This window comes from Schistocerca cancellata, chromosome 1 (genome assembly GCF_023864275.1).
Source record: "Schistocerca cancellata isolate TAMUIC-IGC-003103 chromosome 1, iqSchCanc2.1, whole genome shotgun sequence".
Classification (NCBI taxonomy): domain Eukaryota; kingdom Metazoa; phylum Arthropoda; class Insecta; order Orthoptera; family Acrididae; genus Schistocerca; species Schistocerca cancellata.
Window position 1 is genome coordinate 1,011,689,271 of NC_064626.1, and position 19,612 is coordinate 1,011,708,882.

Genomic DNA, 19,612 nt, shown 5'->3' on the forward strand with positions numbered 1-19,612 from the left:
CCTGGTGTACAGCTGGTTGGTTGTCATAAAAAAATACACTCTTGGAAAATAAAAAACCAGCGCCATGCATTCATCGCCCCAGAAGCGGCAAATTTTATTGACACAGTCTTGAGGATGTATACAATTCACGATCACACAGACAGAGCCATACGCACGTGAGTACAATCAACAGAGCATGCACAGTGTCAGCACTAATACTGTGTATGCCCTCCTTTTGCAGCAATGCAGGCTGCAGTTCTCCCATGGAGATGATCTTAGATGTGCTGACTGTAGTCTTGGGCAATGGCCTGCCTTGCAATTTCCACCTGGTGCCTCAGTTAGGGCAGAGTTCAGGCTGAACATGCTGACTGCACACGATGACATTTCATCCAGTTCCAAACATGCTTAATGGGGGACAGATCTGGGGATCATGCTGGCCAGGGTACTTGACATACACCTTCAAGAGCACATTGGGTGGCATCAGATGCATGTGGCTGTGCATTGACCTGTTGGAAAAGCACACCACCTTGTCGGTCCATGAACGGTGGCATGATGGTTGGGATGATGGTTTTAATGTACAGTGCACCATTCATTGTTCCCTCAATGATCACCAGAGGAGTACAGCCAGTGTAGGATATTGCTCCCTACACCATGATGCCGGGTATTGGCTCTTTATGCCTCTGTCACATACACTCCTGATTTCCGCACTCATCTGCATGAGCATGTATGACTATCATTGGCACCAAGGCAGAACTGACTCTCATCACTGAAAATGACAAGTCTCCATTCGTCCTTCCATAAATGCCTATCGCGACACCACTGGAGGCGGGCTGAACGATGTTGTGGCATGAGCAGAAGATGCCCTAATGATACTTGGGGCCGTAACCATGCTTCATGGAGAAAGTTGCGAAAGGTTCTTGCTGACACCTTTGGAGCAACGGTGCCCCTAAGTTGTGAAGTGACTGTGTGGCCCAATATGGCACTGTGTAGGATGCAACAGTCTTGGCGTGCAACAGTCTGTTGCCGCTGTCCACACTGAGGTCGATGGGCATGTGCACCTTCTGCTGACCACTGGCAACAACATTGATGCCTTGTGGAGAACTCACGCCCCATGTGTTGCCCAATTCTGTGGTATATCCACCCAGACTCCCACAGGCCCACTATACACCCTCGCTCAAACTCCATCAATTGCCCAGATGGTTCACATACACACACAGTTGGAGCGTGCTAACAATGTTGCAGACACAGATGGAGCTTCCTACACCAGGGCAAACTGGTTACCATTGGCTCTGGTGGTGACCAGCCGCTGCACAGCTAACAACATCCCACAGCCAATAATATGGTTCCTGGTGTGTGTGCAGTGCTGTGCATTTGGTCATTGCATGCACTGCACTTTCGTACTGTCCAGTGCAAGCATGGTGGGTCTTATTCACTTGCGTCAATGTGTTCATTTTTCATTTTCCAGGAGTGTAGAAAGCTGTGCCATGGTTGCAACAGACCTGGTAAAAATGACGATTGCTTTCACCTAATGGGCTAAGATAATCCATTGACAGGACTGAAATAGGAAGTGTGTGTGTTTGTGGGGGAGGGGATTGGGCTAGTCTAGCACCTGGATTTTCCACAGGAATATGACTTTGCAGCAATGGTTTTGGAATGGTATTGGGATGGACTTGGACATTATGGAGGTTGAGTTGGAACACCACTTCAGGAAGGATAGGAAGGATCTTGAGAAGGATGTCCCTCATTTCAGGGTATGACAATAGGTAGCCAAAGCCCTGGTGAACAATGTGGTGCAGGTGTTCCAGTCCAGGGTGGTACTAGGTGATGAAGGAGGCAGTCCTCTGTGGCCCGTTCTTGGGGGTTCTTGGGGATGGTGGGAGGATTGGGGGTGTGAGAGGAAATACCATGGGAGATGTTTTTGCAGACTAGGACTGTAGAATAGAGCCTGTCTGTGAAGGCCTTGGTGAGACCCTCAGCATACTGAGCAGGGGAGTTCTTCACTGAAGATACACTGTTCACAGGTGGCTAGGCTGTGTGGGAGGGATTTTTTGGTTTGAAAGCGATGACAGCTGTCAAAACACACATGCTGTTGGTGATTGGTGAGTTTAAAGTGGACAGAGGTGTGGATGGAGCAATCAGAGAGGGGAGGTCAGTGTATAGGGAGGTGACATGCTGGGTTGGAGGACAACCAGGTGAAGTGGATGGGAGAGAAGTTGTTGAACTTATGAAGGAATGAAGGTAGGATGTCTTGGCCCTGAGGCGATATCTTCATTCCTTTACAACCTCAGCAGCTTCTCTCCCATCTGCTTCACTTGGTCCTCCCCAACCAAGTGTGCCACCATCCTAGATGTTGACCTCCTCCCCTCTGATGGCTTCCTCTGCACCTCTGTGTAAAAATAGACCACCCTGTGGCACAACATGTAGTTGAGCATAACATGGTTGATTTCAATGATTCCTTTGCTACCCAAATCATCTGGATCCTCCTCTCCACCACCAGCTTTTCTGAATTGCGCAGCTGGGAGCTGCCCTAGCAACACATTTTCTGCTCCTGTAATTATCCTGGACTCAACCTGCGGTAACATACTGTTCCCACAGCCTCCATCCAACAGTTTCCACCCCTTCTGTCCTATCATCCATTCTCATCTCCCAGCCTCTTTGTTTGCCACCCTCATCATTGCACCCACCCATCTTTCCCTGCTCCTCTTGTTTTTGTTCCTTTTCTTCCCCACCTACTTGCTACACAAGCTCCTGATACTGCACCTGTTGGTTCTAGTAGCTGCACATAGTGCTAGACAGTGTTCCTCTGGCCCCCTCCCCCCCCCCCCCCCTCCATACACTACTGTCCCTACCCCTACCCCTTGATAATGAAACATACATCACTTTGCACAATACTTTCACATTGTATTTTTTCCCCATCTTCCCCCCCCCCCCTCCCCCTTTCCCTTTGGGAAAATCTTACTCTCGAAGCTATGCAGTATATAATACTAACACTTTGTCTTCGTTTGGTGCTCAACATCTTACTCATTACTGAGAGGTGCTGACTCAGTTTTTCAGTCTACGAAATGGGAAGTTATGGTACACAAAATGGAAACAAAACATTATTGCTATGGTTCTGACATCAGCTGACAGTATATTTAATCTTACAATTTGAAACATTAAGTGTAGAGTGTATGTAGTGTGTGCAGTGACAGGGAGTGAAAAATGAATGAACAATATACAATATAGCAGTAGTCTTTACATTGTTAATAACTTATTTGAAAAACAGTATTGTACACTAGGGATGAGATAGCACTGTTTTAAACAGACTGGCCTTGTATTCAGAAGGTTGGAGGCTCCAGTCTTCATCCGGCCATCCTGATTTAGCTTTTCTGTGGTTTCCCTAAATTAATTCAGACAAATGCCAGAATGGTGCCTACTAGCAAATGCCAAAATGGTTCCTACTATAAGGCCGTAGCCAGCTACCTGCCCGATCCTTCTGAAATTAGACCTGTACCTATGTAAATGCCTTTGTAGTTTAATTATGTTATTTTTGTTGTTTTCAAATTGCAATACCAAGACATGTCCAGTATCCTTGTAAAAATGATCTACAGATGAATAAAACTGCTGCTGCCATTATTACTACTACTACTACTACTACTACTACTATCTGTAAGTATGACGCACTTCAGGTTTTTCAACATTTCTGTGACTCTTCCATGGGCCAAAACAACTTTTTGCACCGCCCACCTTTGTATGTGTTTAGTGTCCCCTTTTAGTCTTATTTGGTACAAGTTCCACACACCTGAACAATATTCTAGGCTGAGTTACTCAGCAGTTTTGTAACCAATCTGCTTTGTAGACTGATTGTATTTTCCCCGACCAAAGTCTGCCACCTGCTTTATCCACAACTGAACGTACAAGATTGTTCCATTTCGTATTCACATATATTGGTATATCCAGATCATAGTTACCTGCAGGGATAGTAATCTGGAGTACAGAGTTTTTATTCATTATAGAATTCTCATACACTTCTAGAAGTGATTTCCTATGATTCCTCTAAAACTCTCATTAGCCAATTCTAGCATTATGTGGCTGATTGCAGTGACACATTTCGAAACTGACCAACTCATTACATAAAAAATGCAGTTTTAGAGCCTTGCCCCCCCCCCCCTCCCCCTCCCCCTGCCCTCTAAATAAATTTCTTTAGACACACAAGTATTTGCATGAGTTGACTGTAGTCATGGTATATTGGATTCTGTGTTTTGTGAATTGCAGTTTCACGTTTCTGAACATTTAAAGCACATTGCCAAGCTTTGGTATTATTTGAAATTTTATCAGCTTTTGACAATATAATTTTTCAGCTTTTACCAGGTAATACATTACTATAGATAACTGCATCAACTGCAAAAAGCCTGAGGTTGCTGTTAGTATTGTCGGCCAATTCATTAATGTACAATATGAAAAGCAGGGGTTGTAACACACTTTGTGACCCTTCATCCAAGAGTCAGTGCTGTTATAAATCCTGAATCCAGTCACAAATTTCAGTATCAATAAGAAATAAAGTTACTGACTTAAAGGCTGTTTCTATGATGGGCATATATACCAGTGTCACAAAAAATGCAGTGATTGATTGACAATCTAGTATTTAGAATATTCATAGTGATTGCTTATGAGTGAAACATGTCATTATATCACAGTCTAAGTTATGCTATATTGTCATTAATTGACATAGCTAGACTGGTTTTAGTCCATAGAAATTGGTGAGGCTTTGTGTACATGTTTGACAACACTGGGAGTGTCTGCACCAGGATATGAGTTACAGCATGATACTTCACTTTATCAGGGAATGGCACCATCCCCCCCCCCCCTTCTCTCTCTCTCTCTCTCTCTCTCTCTCTCTCTCTCTCTCTCTCTCTCTCTCTCTCTCTCTAGCGGCATGCTATAGTACTACAGCACAGGGTTTTGATGTATACCAAGACTGCAGACATGCATCTGCAAAGAAATAAATAAACAAACAAACAAAATTTCAAGTTGGTAAGTGAGACTTCATGATACCCTTTATACACTGCTCAAGAGTTAAAACATTGCAGTCTCTTTCTTCATTAATTAACTAGTATTTTATGACTGTGAAGGTTTGACGATGAACTTATGTGGAAGAACTGCTAAGTAATTGATCCACTACTAAGTTTATAACATAACCACTTAATTGTGAAATTATAACATTTTGTTGTTACACTTCCTGTTTTAATATTTGCTTATGTGTAAGCACAGAGACTGTAAACATTTGTTGATGTATTATTTTTTCCCTGTTTAACTACTGTAACAGCTTATTAATGTTTCTATATTGCAGATATCTTTCTTAATTTTAAGGTGTTTTACAGTTTGTCGGTTATTTCATACTAATATGTGCATTTCTTCACTTTATTTTGCAGCTTTGGGTTAGAAGGCTAATGAGGTTTTGTGCCTTATTAAGCCTTTTATCGGTCAGTTTGAACACTCCAAAAACATTTGAAAAGCATCCACCCCTTCAGTACGTGACCTTTTGCTGTGACCTCTTTGTAACTTTTTTGTTTACTGCAGAAATGATTGCCAAAATGCATATCCGAGGTATACTAAAGGTTAGTGGTATTGAAAACTTGCTTACTCAGTAGAACTGTGTTGTACATCATACTGTAAGATCCATTTGTGCTGTATCTGTCAGTTAATCTACTTGCATCACATCGTATCTTGTCATTTGTCCCTATTCTGTAATGGAAATCCTCCCTTATAATAAGGTATTTGTTACTGTGTTTTGTGTGTGTATGCATCTTTACAAAAATTACTTGTGCACAGTTAGAGAAGTAACAGCAATATGTAATTTTTGGTATATTGTTTTCTGATACAAGCACTGGTGCTAAAAATAGAAAAGAATCACCACAAATTTTATTCTCTGTAGAAATACTGACATAATTTGAATGCATGTATCTTGGACATATGTCAAAACTAAGTTTAAGAGTTTCTCAACTCCTCATAAACTACTTTAGTAATATATATATAATGTTATTTATTTTGTGTCACCACTTTGTGTTGACATGACATATATTTATTACCATATAGGAGGAAGTGTAATCTGCTATGCAAAATAAGCTCGATAAAACATAATTTATTACTTTATATTGTTGTGTTTGCAGTTCTTGAAAAAGTGTAATCCCAAATAACTATAGCTTTTTACACAATTAAAGAAAAATGTTATTAAATCATAGTATCTTAATTTGTCAATAAATTTAGTGAAACTGTAAGTGGAACACTGTAACATTCACCATACAATTGTTTCATATGTAGCTAGTTTTCTTTTCTAAACAAGCAAAAGCAGAATAAATTGCATTGATTTTCATTATGAAATAATTGTGCTTTTCTTTTGTATATTAATGTGCTATAAATCTTTGTCCGTGATGTCTTAGTGTTTTACTAAACTATTCTTTTCTTTCATTTAAAGGGTGAAGTTCCATACCTGAAGGACCATTGGTGTCAATTTGATGCCAGTATGGTATTCTTCCTCTGGGTGTCAGTAATTTTGCAAATGTTTGAGATGATAGGAATAGTGCCAAGATTCAGTTACCTTTCCATTCTGCGTGCACCGAGACCCCTAATTATGATTCGTTTCATCAGAGTGTTTTTAAAATTTTCTATGCCAAAATCAAGAATAAACCAAATATTCAAGTAAGTCCTTTCAGTTTGAGTCTCCTGGCATGTATATAACAGATGAACAGTTAATTACTTTTGTAGGAATGTATACTATTCATGCACTCTCAGAAGAGTCTCAAGGCATTGGCTGTAGAGAGTAGCTGAATCGGTAGCCATCAAATGACATTAAACAGTATTTATTGCTTTTTCATTGTTGCTAACATTATCTAACAGAGAAAACTATGTTCAGGGCATCTGATTCTGTAAAACAATAAGTGATATGTGGAGTAAATGATCACTGAAGTGTTGTGTTATAACTGAATTTAAACTAACTCAATTATTGATATGTTGAACTCATTAAACATATGTTGTCTGCAAGCTGAACTTGGAAGCAACCGTAAAGCATTCAATTCTGCGCGAAGTATTATTATTTTTATTCATTCAGTACTTCAATTGGCCAGCACATCTAAAGTGTTCATTGAGTGCTCATATAGTCATTAATTTGTCACCTGCAATTGTTTTTCAATTATGGGTGCTTCTCAGTTAGAAAAAATATGTTGTAACAATTGTTATGCCATAAAACAAATACATACAGAACTACCTTATACACTATGTGATCAAAACTATCCAGACACCTCCAAAACATATGTTTTTCATATTAGGTGTGTTGTGCTGCCACCTACTGCCAGGTACTCCATGTCAGCAACCTCAGTAGTCATTAGACATTGTGAGAGACCAGAATGGGGCACTCTGTGGAACTCACAGACTTCAAACGTGGTCAGGTGATTGGGTGTCACTTGTGTCATATGTCTGTACATGAATTTTCACACTCCCATCCCTAGGTCCTCTGTTTCTGAGGTGTTAGTGAAGGGACACGTACAGGCCAACCTCATCTGTTGACTGACTGAGACTGCCGACAGTTAAAGAGGGTTGTAATGTGTGATAGGCCTACATCTATCCAGACCATCACACAGGAATTCCAAACTGCATTAGGATCCACTGCAAATACTATGACAGTTAGGTGGCAGGTGAAAAAACTTTGATTTTATGGTCGAGCCACTGCTCATAAGCCACACATTACGACGGTAAACGCCAAACAACGCCTCGCTTTTTGTAAGGAGCATAAACACTGGACAACTGAACAGTGGAAAAACATTGTGTGGAGTGACAAATCACAGTACACAGTACACATTGTGATGATCTGATAGCAGGGTGTGGGTTTGGCGAATGCCCAGTGAACATCATCTGCCAGCATGTGTAGTGCCAACAGTAAAATTCGGAGGCGGTTGTGTTGTGGTGGGGTCAACTTTTTCATGAAGGGCCCTTATTGTTTTGTGCGGCACTATCACAGCACAGGCCTACATTGATGTTTTAAGCAACTTCTTGATTGCCACTGTTGAAGAGCAATTTGGGGATGGCAATTGCATCTTTCAACATGATTAAGCACCTGTTCATAATGCATGGCCTGTGGCGGAGTGATTAAACAAGAATAACATCCCTGTAATGGACTGGCCTGCACAGAGTCCTGACCTGAATCCTATAGAACACCTCTGGGATCTTTTGGAACGCTGACTTTGTGCCAGGCCTCACCAATCGACATCAATACCTCTCCTATGTGCAGCACTCCTTGAAGTCCCGTGTCCGACCATCCTGATTTAGGTTTTCCGTTATTTCCCTAAATCACTCCAGGCAAATGCCGGGATGGTTCCTCTGAAAGGGCACGGCCAACTTCCTTCCCCATCCTTCCCTAATTCGATGAGACTGATGACTACGCTGCCTGGTCTCCTTCCCCAAAACAACCAACCAACCAACTCCTTGAAAAATAGGCTGCCATTCTACATCCACATCTACATCCATACTCCACAAGCCACCTGACGGTGTGTGGCGGAGCGTACCTTGAGTACTTCTATCGGTTCTCCCTTCTATTCCAGTCTCGTATTGTTCCTGGAAAGAAGGATTGTCGGTATGCTTCTGTGTGGGCTCTAATAACTCTGATTTTATCCTCATGGTCTCTTCGCGAGATATATGTAGGAGGGAGCAATATACTGCATGACTCTTCGGTGAAGGTATGTTCTCGAAACTTTAACAAAAGCCCGTACTGAGCTACTGAGCGTCTCTCCTGCAGAATCTTCCACTGGAGTTTATCTATCATCTCCGTAACACTTTCGCGATTACTAAATGATCCTGTAACGAAGCGCGCTGCTCTCCGTTGGATCTTCTCTCTCTCTTCTATCAACCCTATCTGGTACGGATCCCACACTGATGAGCAGTGTTCAAGCAGTGGGCGAACAAGCGTACTGTAACCTACTTCCTTTGTTTTTGGATTGCATTTCCTTAGGATTCTTCCAATGAATCTCAGACTGGCAGCTGCTTTACCAACAATCGACTTTATATGATCATTCCATTTTAAATCACTCCTAATGTGTAATCCCAGATAATTTATGGAATTAACTGCTTCCTGTTGCTGACCTGCTATTTTGTAGCTAAATGATAAGGGAACTATCTTCCTATGTATTCGCAGCACATTACACTTGTCAACATTGAGATTCAATTGCCATTCCCTGCACCATGCGTCAATTCGCTGCAGGTCCTCCTGAATTTCAGTACAATTTTCCATTGTTAGAACCTCTCGATAAACCACATAATCATCTGCAAAAAGCCTCAGTGAACTTCTGATGTCACCCACAACGTCATTTATGTATATTGTGAATAGCAACGGTCCTATGACACTCCCCTGCGGCACACCTGAAATCACTCTTACTTCGGAAGACTTCTCTCCATTAAGAATGACATGCTGCGTTCTGTTATCTAGGAACTCTTCAATCCAATCACACAATTGGTCTGATAGTCCATATGCTCTTACTTTGTTCATTAAACGACTGTGGGGAGCTGTATCGAACACCTTACGGAAGTCAAGAAACACGGCGTCTACCTGTGAACCCATGTCTATGGCCCTCTGAGACTCGTGGACGAATAGCGCGAGCTGTGTTTCACACAACCGTCTTTTTCAAAACCCATGCTGATTCCTCCAGAGTAGATTTCTAGTCTCCAGAAAAGTCATTATACTCGAACATAATACGTGTTCCAAAATTCTACAACTGATCGACGTTAGAGATATAGGTCTATAGTTCTGCACATCTGTTTGACATCCCTTCTTGAAAACGGGGATGACCAGTGCCCTTTTCCAATCCTTTGGAATGTTACGCTCTTCTAGAGACCTACGGTACACCGCTGCAAGAAGGGGGGCAAGTTCCTTTGCATACTCTGTGTAAAATCGAACTGGTATCCCATCAGGTCCAGAGGCCTTTCCTCTTTTGAGCAATTTTACTTGTTTATCTTCCCCCTGTCGTCTATTTCGATATCTACCATTTTGTCATCTGTGCGACAATCTAGAGAAGGAACTACACTGTCTTCCTCTGTGAAACAGCTTTGGAAAAAGACATTTAGTATTTCGGCCTTTTGTCTGTCATCCTCTGTTTCAGTACCATTTTGGTCACAGAGTGTCTGGACATTTTGTTTGGATCCACCTACCGCTTTGACGTAAGACCAAAATTTCTTAGGAATACCTGTATATTATAAATTTCCTTTTTTATTGCAATCAGAAGCTTATTTATACCTGACTCAGTAAGTCCCTTGTGTACTTTCATGAGAGTTCAGAGCCTTGGTGGAAATTTTTCACCTGTCTTGTGTTACAGTTCACACTGTAACACAAAACAGGTTACAGTTTATCAGAAATAAATACCTATTGTTGACTAAAAACATCATCAGTGTCTATATACGAGGGTCACTCCTAAAGAAATGCACACTATTTTTTTAAAAATCCATCTTTTATTCTACATGTTTGAAAGTTTTACAGTGTGTAGATACATCCTTTAGGAACAATGTTTTCATTTCTCCACATAATTTCCATCCCTCTCAACTGCCTTACGCCATCTTGGAACCAGCGCCTGTATACTCACGCAGTAAAATTCTGGACCAACCTGTTGGAGCCACTGTTTGGCAGCATGCACTAGGGAGTCATCATCTTCAAACCTTGTTCCATGAAGAGACTCTTTCAGTTTCCCAAAGAGATGATAGTCGCATGGAGCCAGGTCAGGACTGTAAGTCAGATGTTTCATTTTATATCTTCAAATTTAACACATATTTCGGACAACAACACATATAAGTCACTGAGTAAGTTGACCTGTGTACAAGTCGGCATTCGATTACACACTGAGTCTCAGTCTAGCGGCCGCTGCTCGGCTGGCCGCTTAGGTGGCGCAGCTGCTGTGTGGCTGGCAGACAGTGCCGCACGTAGAGGACGTGCGTAATTGCGCGGCGGCACTTTGAATAATCGGCGAATCACAACACTTTTCCCCCCTTTGAAATTGTTGCACTGGTCTTGATGGAGGTGTCCTGGAGATGGCTAACGTCCATAGGCGTTGTATGACTCGCCGTAAAGTCTCGAGGAGGAGGCTTCCCGTACGGACGGAAGTGTCCCCAATGATAACGGGTTGAGATAACAGGAGACGTAGGGGTTGAATCTGCTGGGGCCCCCTGCACCAATCTGCCCGTTGCGGCAAGTCCAGTTGATATGACAGGAGACATGGGCGATGTGTCGGCGTCTGTTGGAGGAGGAGGCGAGTAGATGTACTCTGACAGAGGACGGTCCTCCGGTTCCTGCATGGGCACTTCTCCTGGTGGCGTCCGTTCTGGTGCTGGCATCGCGATGACGGTGAGAGGTCTGCGTTGTGAGTATTGAGAGATGCCAAGATCTCGAGCATCAGGTAGAGCCAAAGGTGGTGTGGCGGCATTCGGAACAGGCGTTGCTGGCACCCGAGGCCGAAGCTGGTCCGAATGACGCGCTGCAACGCCCGTGTCCGTCTGGATTTCATACAGGCGTCTGCCATGGTGTCGTAAGATGCGGCCCGGGCTCCATTTTGGCCGCCTGCCATATCCCCGCACCCAGACGAGGTCGTCGGCGGTGAACCGGCCAAGTGAAGGCACCCGCGGCCGTGAGGTGGGAGGCCGCAGAAGATGAAGTAGAGTGCGGGGCTGTCGGCTATGTAAGAGCTCAGCCGGACTGTGATCGCCCATGGGGGTGAAACGGTAAGACGCCAGGAACTGGAGAAGTGCGTCATCAGCAGCAGAAGAAGTCAGAAGTTTCTGCATCTGAGCCTTAAATGTGCGGACCAGTCGTTCAGCCTCACCGTTGGATTGTGGATGGAACGGCGGGGCCGTGACTTGCGTAACGCCGTGACGAGCACAAAAATCCGCAAAGTCGGAAGAGGCAAATTGCGGACCATTATCAGTAACAAGAGTAGAGGGGAGGCCTTCCAAAGAAAAAATGCGGGCCAGAGCACTGGTGGTTGCCGCGGTGGTAGGCGACGTGCAACGGACAATGAAAGGAAAGTTAGAATAGGCGTCAATTACGAGGAGCCAATAAGTACCTAAAAAGGGTCCCGCAAAGTCAGCATGAATGCGCTCCCAGGGCTTCTCAGGCGAAGGCCACGGTGACAAAGATGACTTCGGGGCAGCGGCCTGTGACGCACAAGGGCCGCAGGCAGCGACCATGTGTGCGATGTCAGAGTCGATGCCAGGCCAGTACACATGATGTCGTGCCAGAGATTTTGTGCGAGACACACCCCAGTGCCCCTGGTGGAGGCGGCGCAAGACCGAAGCACGCAAAGACGCAGGTACCACAACACGCGGCGAAGCATTGTCTGTGGAGAGGAGGATAACACCATCCCTAGCCGTGAGGCGGTAGCGCAAAGTGTAGTAGTTCCGCAATGGATCAGAAGTCTTAGCGGACGGGCGATCTGGCCAACCCTTCTGAACAAAGCGTAAAACCCAGGAGAGGGTAGGGTCAGAACCCGTAGCAGCCGCCAGCCTGTCCCCAGTGATGGGGAACCCGTCCACAACCCGCTGCTCGGCAACATCCAGGTGGAAACACAAAAGTTCGTCCCTATCGAATGCCTGATCAGGACCCATGGGAAGGCAAGACAAAGCATCAGCATTCGCATGTTGAGCCGTTGGCCGGAAGTGAATCTCATAATTGAAACGGGACAAGTAAAGAGCCCAACGCTGGAGGCGGTGTGCAGCCTTGTCGGGAAGTGATGTTGATGGATGAAACAAGGAAACAAGCGGTTTGTGATCCGTAACAAGATGAAATTTTGAGCCATAGAGAAAAACACCAAACTTATGAAGAGCATAAATGATGGCCAAAGCTTCTTTCTCAATTTGAGAATACTTTTGTTGGGCATCCGTGAGCGTTTTGGAGGCATAAGCGATGGGTTGTTCCGAACCGTCAGAAAAATGGTGCGCAAGGACTGCACCGACCCCGTATTGAGAGGCGTCTGTGGCAAGAACAAGATGTTGGCCAGGTCGATAAGTAGCCAGGCACGGGGCCTGTTTCAGCATAGCCTTTAATTTCCGGAAAGCCGCGTCACATGACACGGACCAGTGAAAAGGCACGTTTTTATGCAACAGGCGATGCAACGGCTGAGCCACCGACACCGCAGATGGTAAAAACTTGTGATAGTATGCTATTTTCCCCAAGAAAGCCTGCAGTTCCTTAACAGATGTAGGGCGAGGAAGGGCATCGATCGCAGCAACAGTGTGCTGAAGCGGACGAATACCATCCCGAGACAGTTGAAACCCCAAGTACGTGATAGATGCCTGAAAAAATTATGATTTCTGAAGATTACACTTAAGACCGGCAGTCTGTAAGACATTAAAAAGTGCGCGGAGATTTTGAAGATGTTCGTCAGTGGTGGAGCCAGTGACAACAATGTCGTCCTGGTAATTTATACACCCAGGGACAGGGAGCAATAATTTTTCCAAGAATTGCTGAAAGAGAGCAGGAGCGCTGGCAAACCCGAATGGCAATTGTTTGTATTGATAGAGGCCGAAAGGCGCGTTAAGGACAAGAAAGTGCTGGGAAGCACCGTTGAGAGGATGTTGATGATAAGCTTCTGACACGTCAAGTTTAGAAAAATACTGGCCTCCAGAAAGTTTAGTGAACAATTCTTCAGGTCGAGGCATAGGGTAAGTGTCGATGAGGCATTGAGCATTTACAGTGGCTTTGAAATCGCTACAGAGACGAATGTCACCATTGGGCTTAGCAACTACAACGACAGGAGAGGACCACTCACTGGAAGTGACAGGAAGCAAGACCCCTGAAGCAGTGAGACGATCCAACTCCCGTTTTACCTGATCACGAAGGGCCACAAGAATGGGCCGGGCCCAAAAAAACTTAGGCCGAGCAGTGGGTTTGAGCGTGATATGAGCTTCAAAGTCGTTTGCACGGCCTAACCCAGGAGAAAAAAGGGACGAAAATGTCGTCGACAAGGAATCCAGTTGAGCATAAGGAATAGCGTCAGAGACAATATTGACAGAGTCATCTATGGAGAACCCAAAAACGCGAAAGGCATCGAAACCAAAAAGATTTTCTGTGGTGCTCTGGTCGACCACAAATATGGGAACAGTGTGGACGACGGATTTGTAAGATACGTCAGCATTAAACTGTCCCAAGAGAGAAATCTTCTGTTTATTGTATGTCCGTAATTGCCGAGTGACAGGGGACAGGAGTGGAGAACCCAGCTGAAGATACGTCTGAGAATTAATTATAGTGGCAGCAGAACCAGTATCCACTTGCATGCGAACATCTCGACCAAGGATTTGGACAGTGAGGAATAACTTCCCTGAAAGGGAAGAAGTGCAATTGACAGACAACACAGAATCAGAATCAGCGTCATGTTCATGAATATCATGTATGCGGTCGGATTTACAAACGGAAGACACGTGACATTTCTTTTTGCAAGTGTGACACACAGCCCAACGTTGGGGACAATCCTCGCATGAATGTTTCGTAAAACACCGCGGACATGAAGGAAGTTGCCGGGGATTTTGCTGCAGTTTCTTAGTGGGTTGTTTACGACTAGGCCGAGGCTGCGCGTGGGAGCGTACTGCGGCCACGTCGGCCGGCGGGGATGCGCCGCACGCGTCGTCAACAGCGCACAGAGGTTTTATTTCCCCGACGTCACCCCACGCTTCTATTTGCGCCCCAGCGGCGCGAGAAATTTCAAAAGACTGCGCAATGGAGAGAACTTCATCTAGAGTCGGATTCGCCAACTGAAGGGCACGTTGCCGAACTTCTTTGTCGGGCGCCAACCGGATAATAGCATCCCGTACCATGGAATCGGCATAGGATTCTTTGTGAACGTCAGTAACAAATTGACACTTTCGACTGAGGCCGTGAAGTTCAGCAGCCCAAGCACGATAGGACTGATTTGGTTGTTTTTGACAACGATAAAAGGCAACACGAGAGGCTACCACATGCGTTTGCTTTTGAAAATAGACAGACAGAAGGGAGCACATTTCAGCAAAGGACAAAGACGCAGGATCTTTCAAAGGAGCCAATTGCGACAACAACCGATACATTTGAGGTGAAATCCAGGAAAGGAACAGAGACTTACATGGTTGTTCGTCTGTGACATGAAATGCCAAGAAGTGCTGTCGAAGACGTTTTTCATAATCAGACCAGTCTTCCGCCGTCTCGTCATAAGGTGGAAAAGGAGGTACAGCCAATGACGAGAAATGCCCCGCATTTGATGCTGCGACGAAATCGCGAATCGCCGCTGTTAGAAGCATTTGCTGATCGCGAATCGCCGTCGTTAGAAGTGTTTGCTGTTCAAGGAGATTTTGCAAGAGCTGCTCGACAGTAGCCATGGAACCCTGTGAGTCAACGGTGAAAAGGAAAAATCCACTACCTCGTCGCCAATTTTTATATCTTCAAATTTAACACATATTTCGGACAACAACACATATAAGTCACTGAGTAAGTTGACCTGTGTACAAGTCGGCATTTGATTAAACACTGAGTCTCAGTCTAGCGGCCGCTGCTCGGCTGGCCACTTAGGTGGCGCAGCTGCTGCGTGGCTGGCAGACAGCGCCGCACGTAGAGGACGTGCGTAATTGCGCGGCGGCACTTTGAATAATCGGCGAGTCACAACATTTCAGTGTTGTCCATCTGAGTTTTGTGATCGCTTGCATGGTTTTTTGGTTTACATGTGGCAACAGCAAAACATCCTACTTTTGCCGATGTGGTCGAACACAACTCAGTCGAGCTTGAAGTTTCTTCAGTGTCATCACATATGCATCAGAAATGATGGTGCTTCCACTTGGCATGATGTCCACAAGCAGGAGTCCTTCGGAATCGAAAAACACCGTAGCCATAACTTTTCCAGTAGAAGGTGTGGTTTTGAATTTTTTTCCCCCCCTTGCGTGAGTTTGCATGATACCACTCCATTGATTGCCTCTTCATCTCTGGTGAAAAATGATGGAGCCATGGTTCATCACCTGTCACAATTCTCCCAAGAAATTCATCTCCACCATTCTCGTACTGTTCCAAAAGTTCGCTGCATACTGTTTTTGTTGTTTCTTTGTGAGGCACTGTCAACATCCTGGGAACCCACCTGGCACAAACCTTTTTTAACACCAGCACTTTCAGTATTCTGCAAACACTTCCTTTCCCTATCCCACTGTAGCGTGACAATTCGTTCACTGTGATGCATCTGTCAGTAGTCACCAATTCATTAACTCTCTGCACATTGTCTGGAGTGTGTGCAGTATGAGGCCTGCCACTGCGAGGACAATCCTCGATATTGCCATGCCCACTTTCATCACATAACCTGCTTGCCCACCAACTAACTGTACTGCGATCGACAGTAGCATCTCTATACACTTTTTTCAACCTCTTGTGGATGTTTCCCACTGTCTCGTTTTCACAGCACAGGAATTCTATGACAGCACATTGCTTCTGACGAACGTCAAGTGTAGCAGCCATCTTGAAGACATGCTATGACGCGCCACTCATGGGAACAGTTTGACCTAAGTTTGAAAACAAGCAGGAAGGATGTATCTACACACTGTAAAACTTTCACACATGCAGAATGAAAACTATATTTTTACAAAAATAGTGTGTATTTCTTTTGGAGTGACCCTCGTGTATTGACCTGCAGTAGGAAATATCCTGAGAGGCTTGAAGAGACCACTGCAGGAAATTCTGTTACAGATCCCACATATTAATCTCACTGCTTGTTTTTGAAACTTGAAAACTTTTGCAACCCCTGCAGCATTTGCTCAGAAGATTATACCATAGGAGAGTATAGAATGTAAATACAAAAAATATGACAACAGCATTATTGCTCTGTTGGAAACGTGAGAAATGGTGCTTTGTGCAAGTAATGCTGAGCTAAATTTCTTGACCAGCTGATTGTTTGGTCTTTCCAAATTCACTGACTGTCCATCTGGTGGGTGACTAAGAATTTTCTATTAGGTTTCATTAGTTTTCTGATTGTTGCTATCCATTTCATGAACTTGAAGTTTTGTATTTTGACTGCATAATATTGGTTTTTGAAAAAAAATTAGGATTAGAATATTTGATGTAAATTTTTTGTGTACTTCATTAGTGACTGTCAGGTTTGTATCCTTCATTGTGGCATTTGATACCAGCAAACATGATTATTTTTGCTCTGTTATTAATTGTAATTGGCAGATCATTAATGCAGATCAAGAAAATCAGTGGCCTCAGAATTACAGCCTGTGGGACTCCATCTCTTACATTTCTCCAGTCAGATTTTATTGTTACACTTGCCTCCATTAGGACTATCTTTGTTTCCTGTTGTGTAGATAAGATTCTAGCCAAGCCAAAGATTTGTTCTTCATGCTATAGTGTGGAAACCTTTTTAACAGTGTGTTATGATCTGCACAGTCAAATGCCTTAGCAAGATCACAAAAGATACTGATTTCTTCTGAAATTCAGTTCAACTAGAATTTCATCTGTTAGGCTTTCTCTGTGGAGAATCTACTATGAAAGCTGAACTGTCTAGTTGCAGTAAGCCATTACATGTAGTGTGGCCATAAATCCTATCACACACTATTCTTTCAATACCTTTGAGATCTGGCAGCAGAGAGATGGGCTGATAATTGAATATTATGTTCTTCACTCACTTTTGTGGATTGGCATCACTGTCACATGTTTTAGTCTATTTGGAAATACCCCAGTTTTCAGTTTTTCTTCTTTGGGACCAGCACCATAATATATGTCAGATAATGAAATGATTATTAGAAAGATGCATCAGGATAACTGTTTATAATAATTAATCTTTATTTATGACAGACTGTTTCAGCATATATCACCATTGGCCAGCCTCGGTGGTCTAGCGGTTCTAGGCGCTCAGTCCGGAGCCGCGCGACTGCTACGGTCGCAGGTTCGAATCCTGCCTCGGGCATGGATGTGTGTGATGTCCTTAAGTTAGTTAGGTTTAAGTAGTTCTAAGTTCTAGGGGACTGATGACCATAGATGTTAAGTCCCATAGTGCTCAGAGCCATTTGAACCATTTTTATCACCATTGTCAAGTATGTCTAGGATGATGTGACATCCATATTACGTTGTTGATGAACTGTCAATGCTTTGATTAGAAGTAAATTATTGAAATATATTGAAAATAATGCTTTAATTATAGTTTTACAGTAGTTTGACATCAGATCATTCTAGACATACTTATCAATGCCAAGAAATTCTGAAACAGTCTGTTGTTAATAAAGATTAATTATTATAAGCAGCTTTTCTGGTGCATCTTTCTAATAAGCCCAGTTTTCATCAACTGGTTACACAAATGGCACAATATATGACTGATTAAGTCTCCACATGATTTTAAAATCCCACTAGGTACACTGTCACCTACAGAGGACTGAGACTTTTTAGGTAATTTTATGATTTTTAAAATTTCATTGGGAGTTATGTATTTGAAAGAGAACACTACATTTGTGATTTCCATGTGATTAAGTAGGTCTGTAGCTTCTGTATGAGATTGCTTGTCATGGTTCCTCATTTTTCAGCTACAATGAGAAAAAATTTATTGAGATTTGAAGCTACAACATTTTGATTATTCAGGTCTGTACCATTATCAGAAGACTGTGGTATCCTTGGTTGTCCTGATTTCATTTTTCTATTTGTTTCACTTTTTATGGTACTCCATATGGTCAGTGCTTTACTGTTTGACCTTATAAGTTTTTGTGCATAGTGCATATGCTTGGCCTGTCTGATTACATATGTTAGACTTTTATATTATTTTTTGTAAAGTAATTTCACAGCTAGATTTGTACTAGTTCTGTTTCATACATACACTCCTGGAAATTGAAATAAGAACACCGTGAATTCATTGTCCCAGGAAGGGGAAACTTTATTGACACATTCCTGGGGTCAGATACATCACATGATCACACTGACAGAACCACAGGCACATAGACACAGGCTACAGAGCATGCACAATGTCGGCACTAGTACAGTGTATATCCACCTTTCGCAGCAATGCAGGCTGCTATTCTCCCATGGAGACGATCGTAGAGATGCTGGATGTAGTCCTGTGGAACGGCTTGCCATGCCATTTCCACCTGGCGCCTCAGTTGGACCAGCGTTCGTGCTGGACATGCAGACCGCATGAGACGACGCTTCATCCAGTCCCAAACATGCTCAATGGGGGACAGATCCGGAGATCTTGCTGGCCAGGGTAGTTGACTTACACCTTCTAAAGCACGTTGGGTGGCATGGGATACATGCGGACGTGCATTGTCCTGTTGGAACAGCAAGTTCCCTTGCCGGTCTAGGAATGGTAGAACGATGGGTTCGATGACGGTTTGGATGTACCGTGCACTATTCAGTGTCCCCTCGACGATCACCAGTGGTGTACGGCCAGTGTAGGAGATCGCTCCCCACACCATGATGCCGGTTGTTGGCCCTGTGTGCCTCGGTCGTATGCAGTCCTGATTGTGGCGCTCACCTGCACGGCGCCAAACACGCATACGACCATCATTGGCACCAAGGCAGAAGCGACTCTCATCACTGAAGATGACACGTCTCCATTCGTCCCTCCATTCACGCCTGTCGCGACACCACTGGAGGCGGGCTGCACGATGTTGGGGCGTGAGCGGAAGACGGCCTAACGGT

General features: G+C 43.9%; 1 protein-coding gene across 1 annotated transcript in view; it reads left to right on the forward strand.

The window, feature by feature from the left end:
- The window catches only part of LOC126089086 (sodium leak channel NALCN), a 390,881-nt gene that overhangs the window by 91,214 nt on the left and 280,055 nt on the right, over positions 1–19,612 (forward strand). The window contains exons 4-5 of the mRNA XM_049906884.1: positions 5,391–5,576; positions 6,434–6,657. Coding sequence (XP_049762841.1) covers positions 5,391–5,576; positions 6,434–6,657 — 410 coding nt within the window. The remainder of the gene's footprint in view (positions 1–5,390; positions 5,577–6,433; positions 6,658–19,612) is intronic.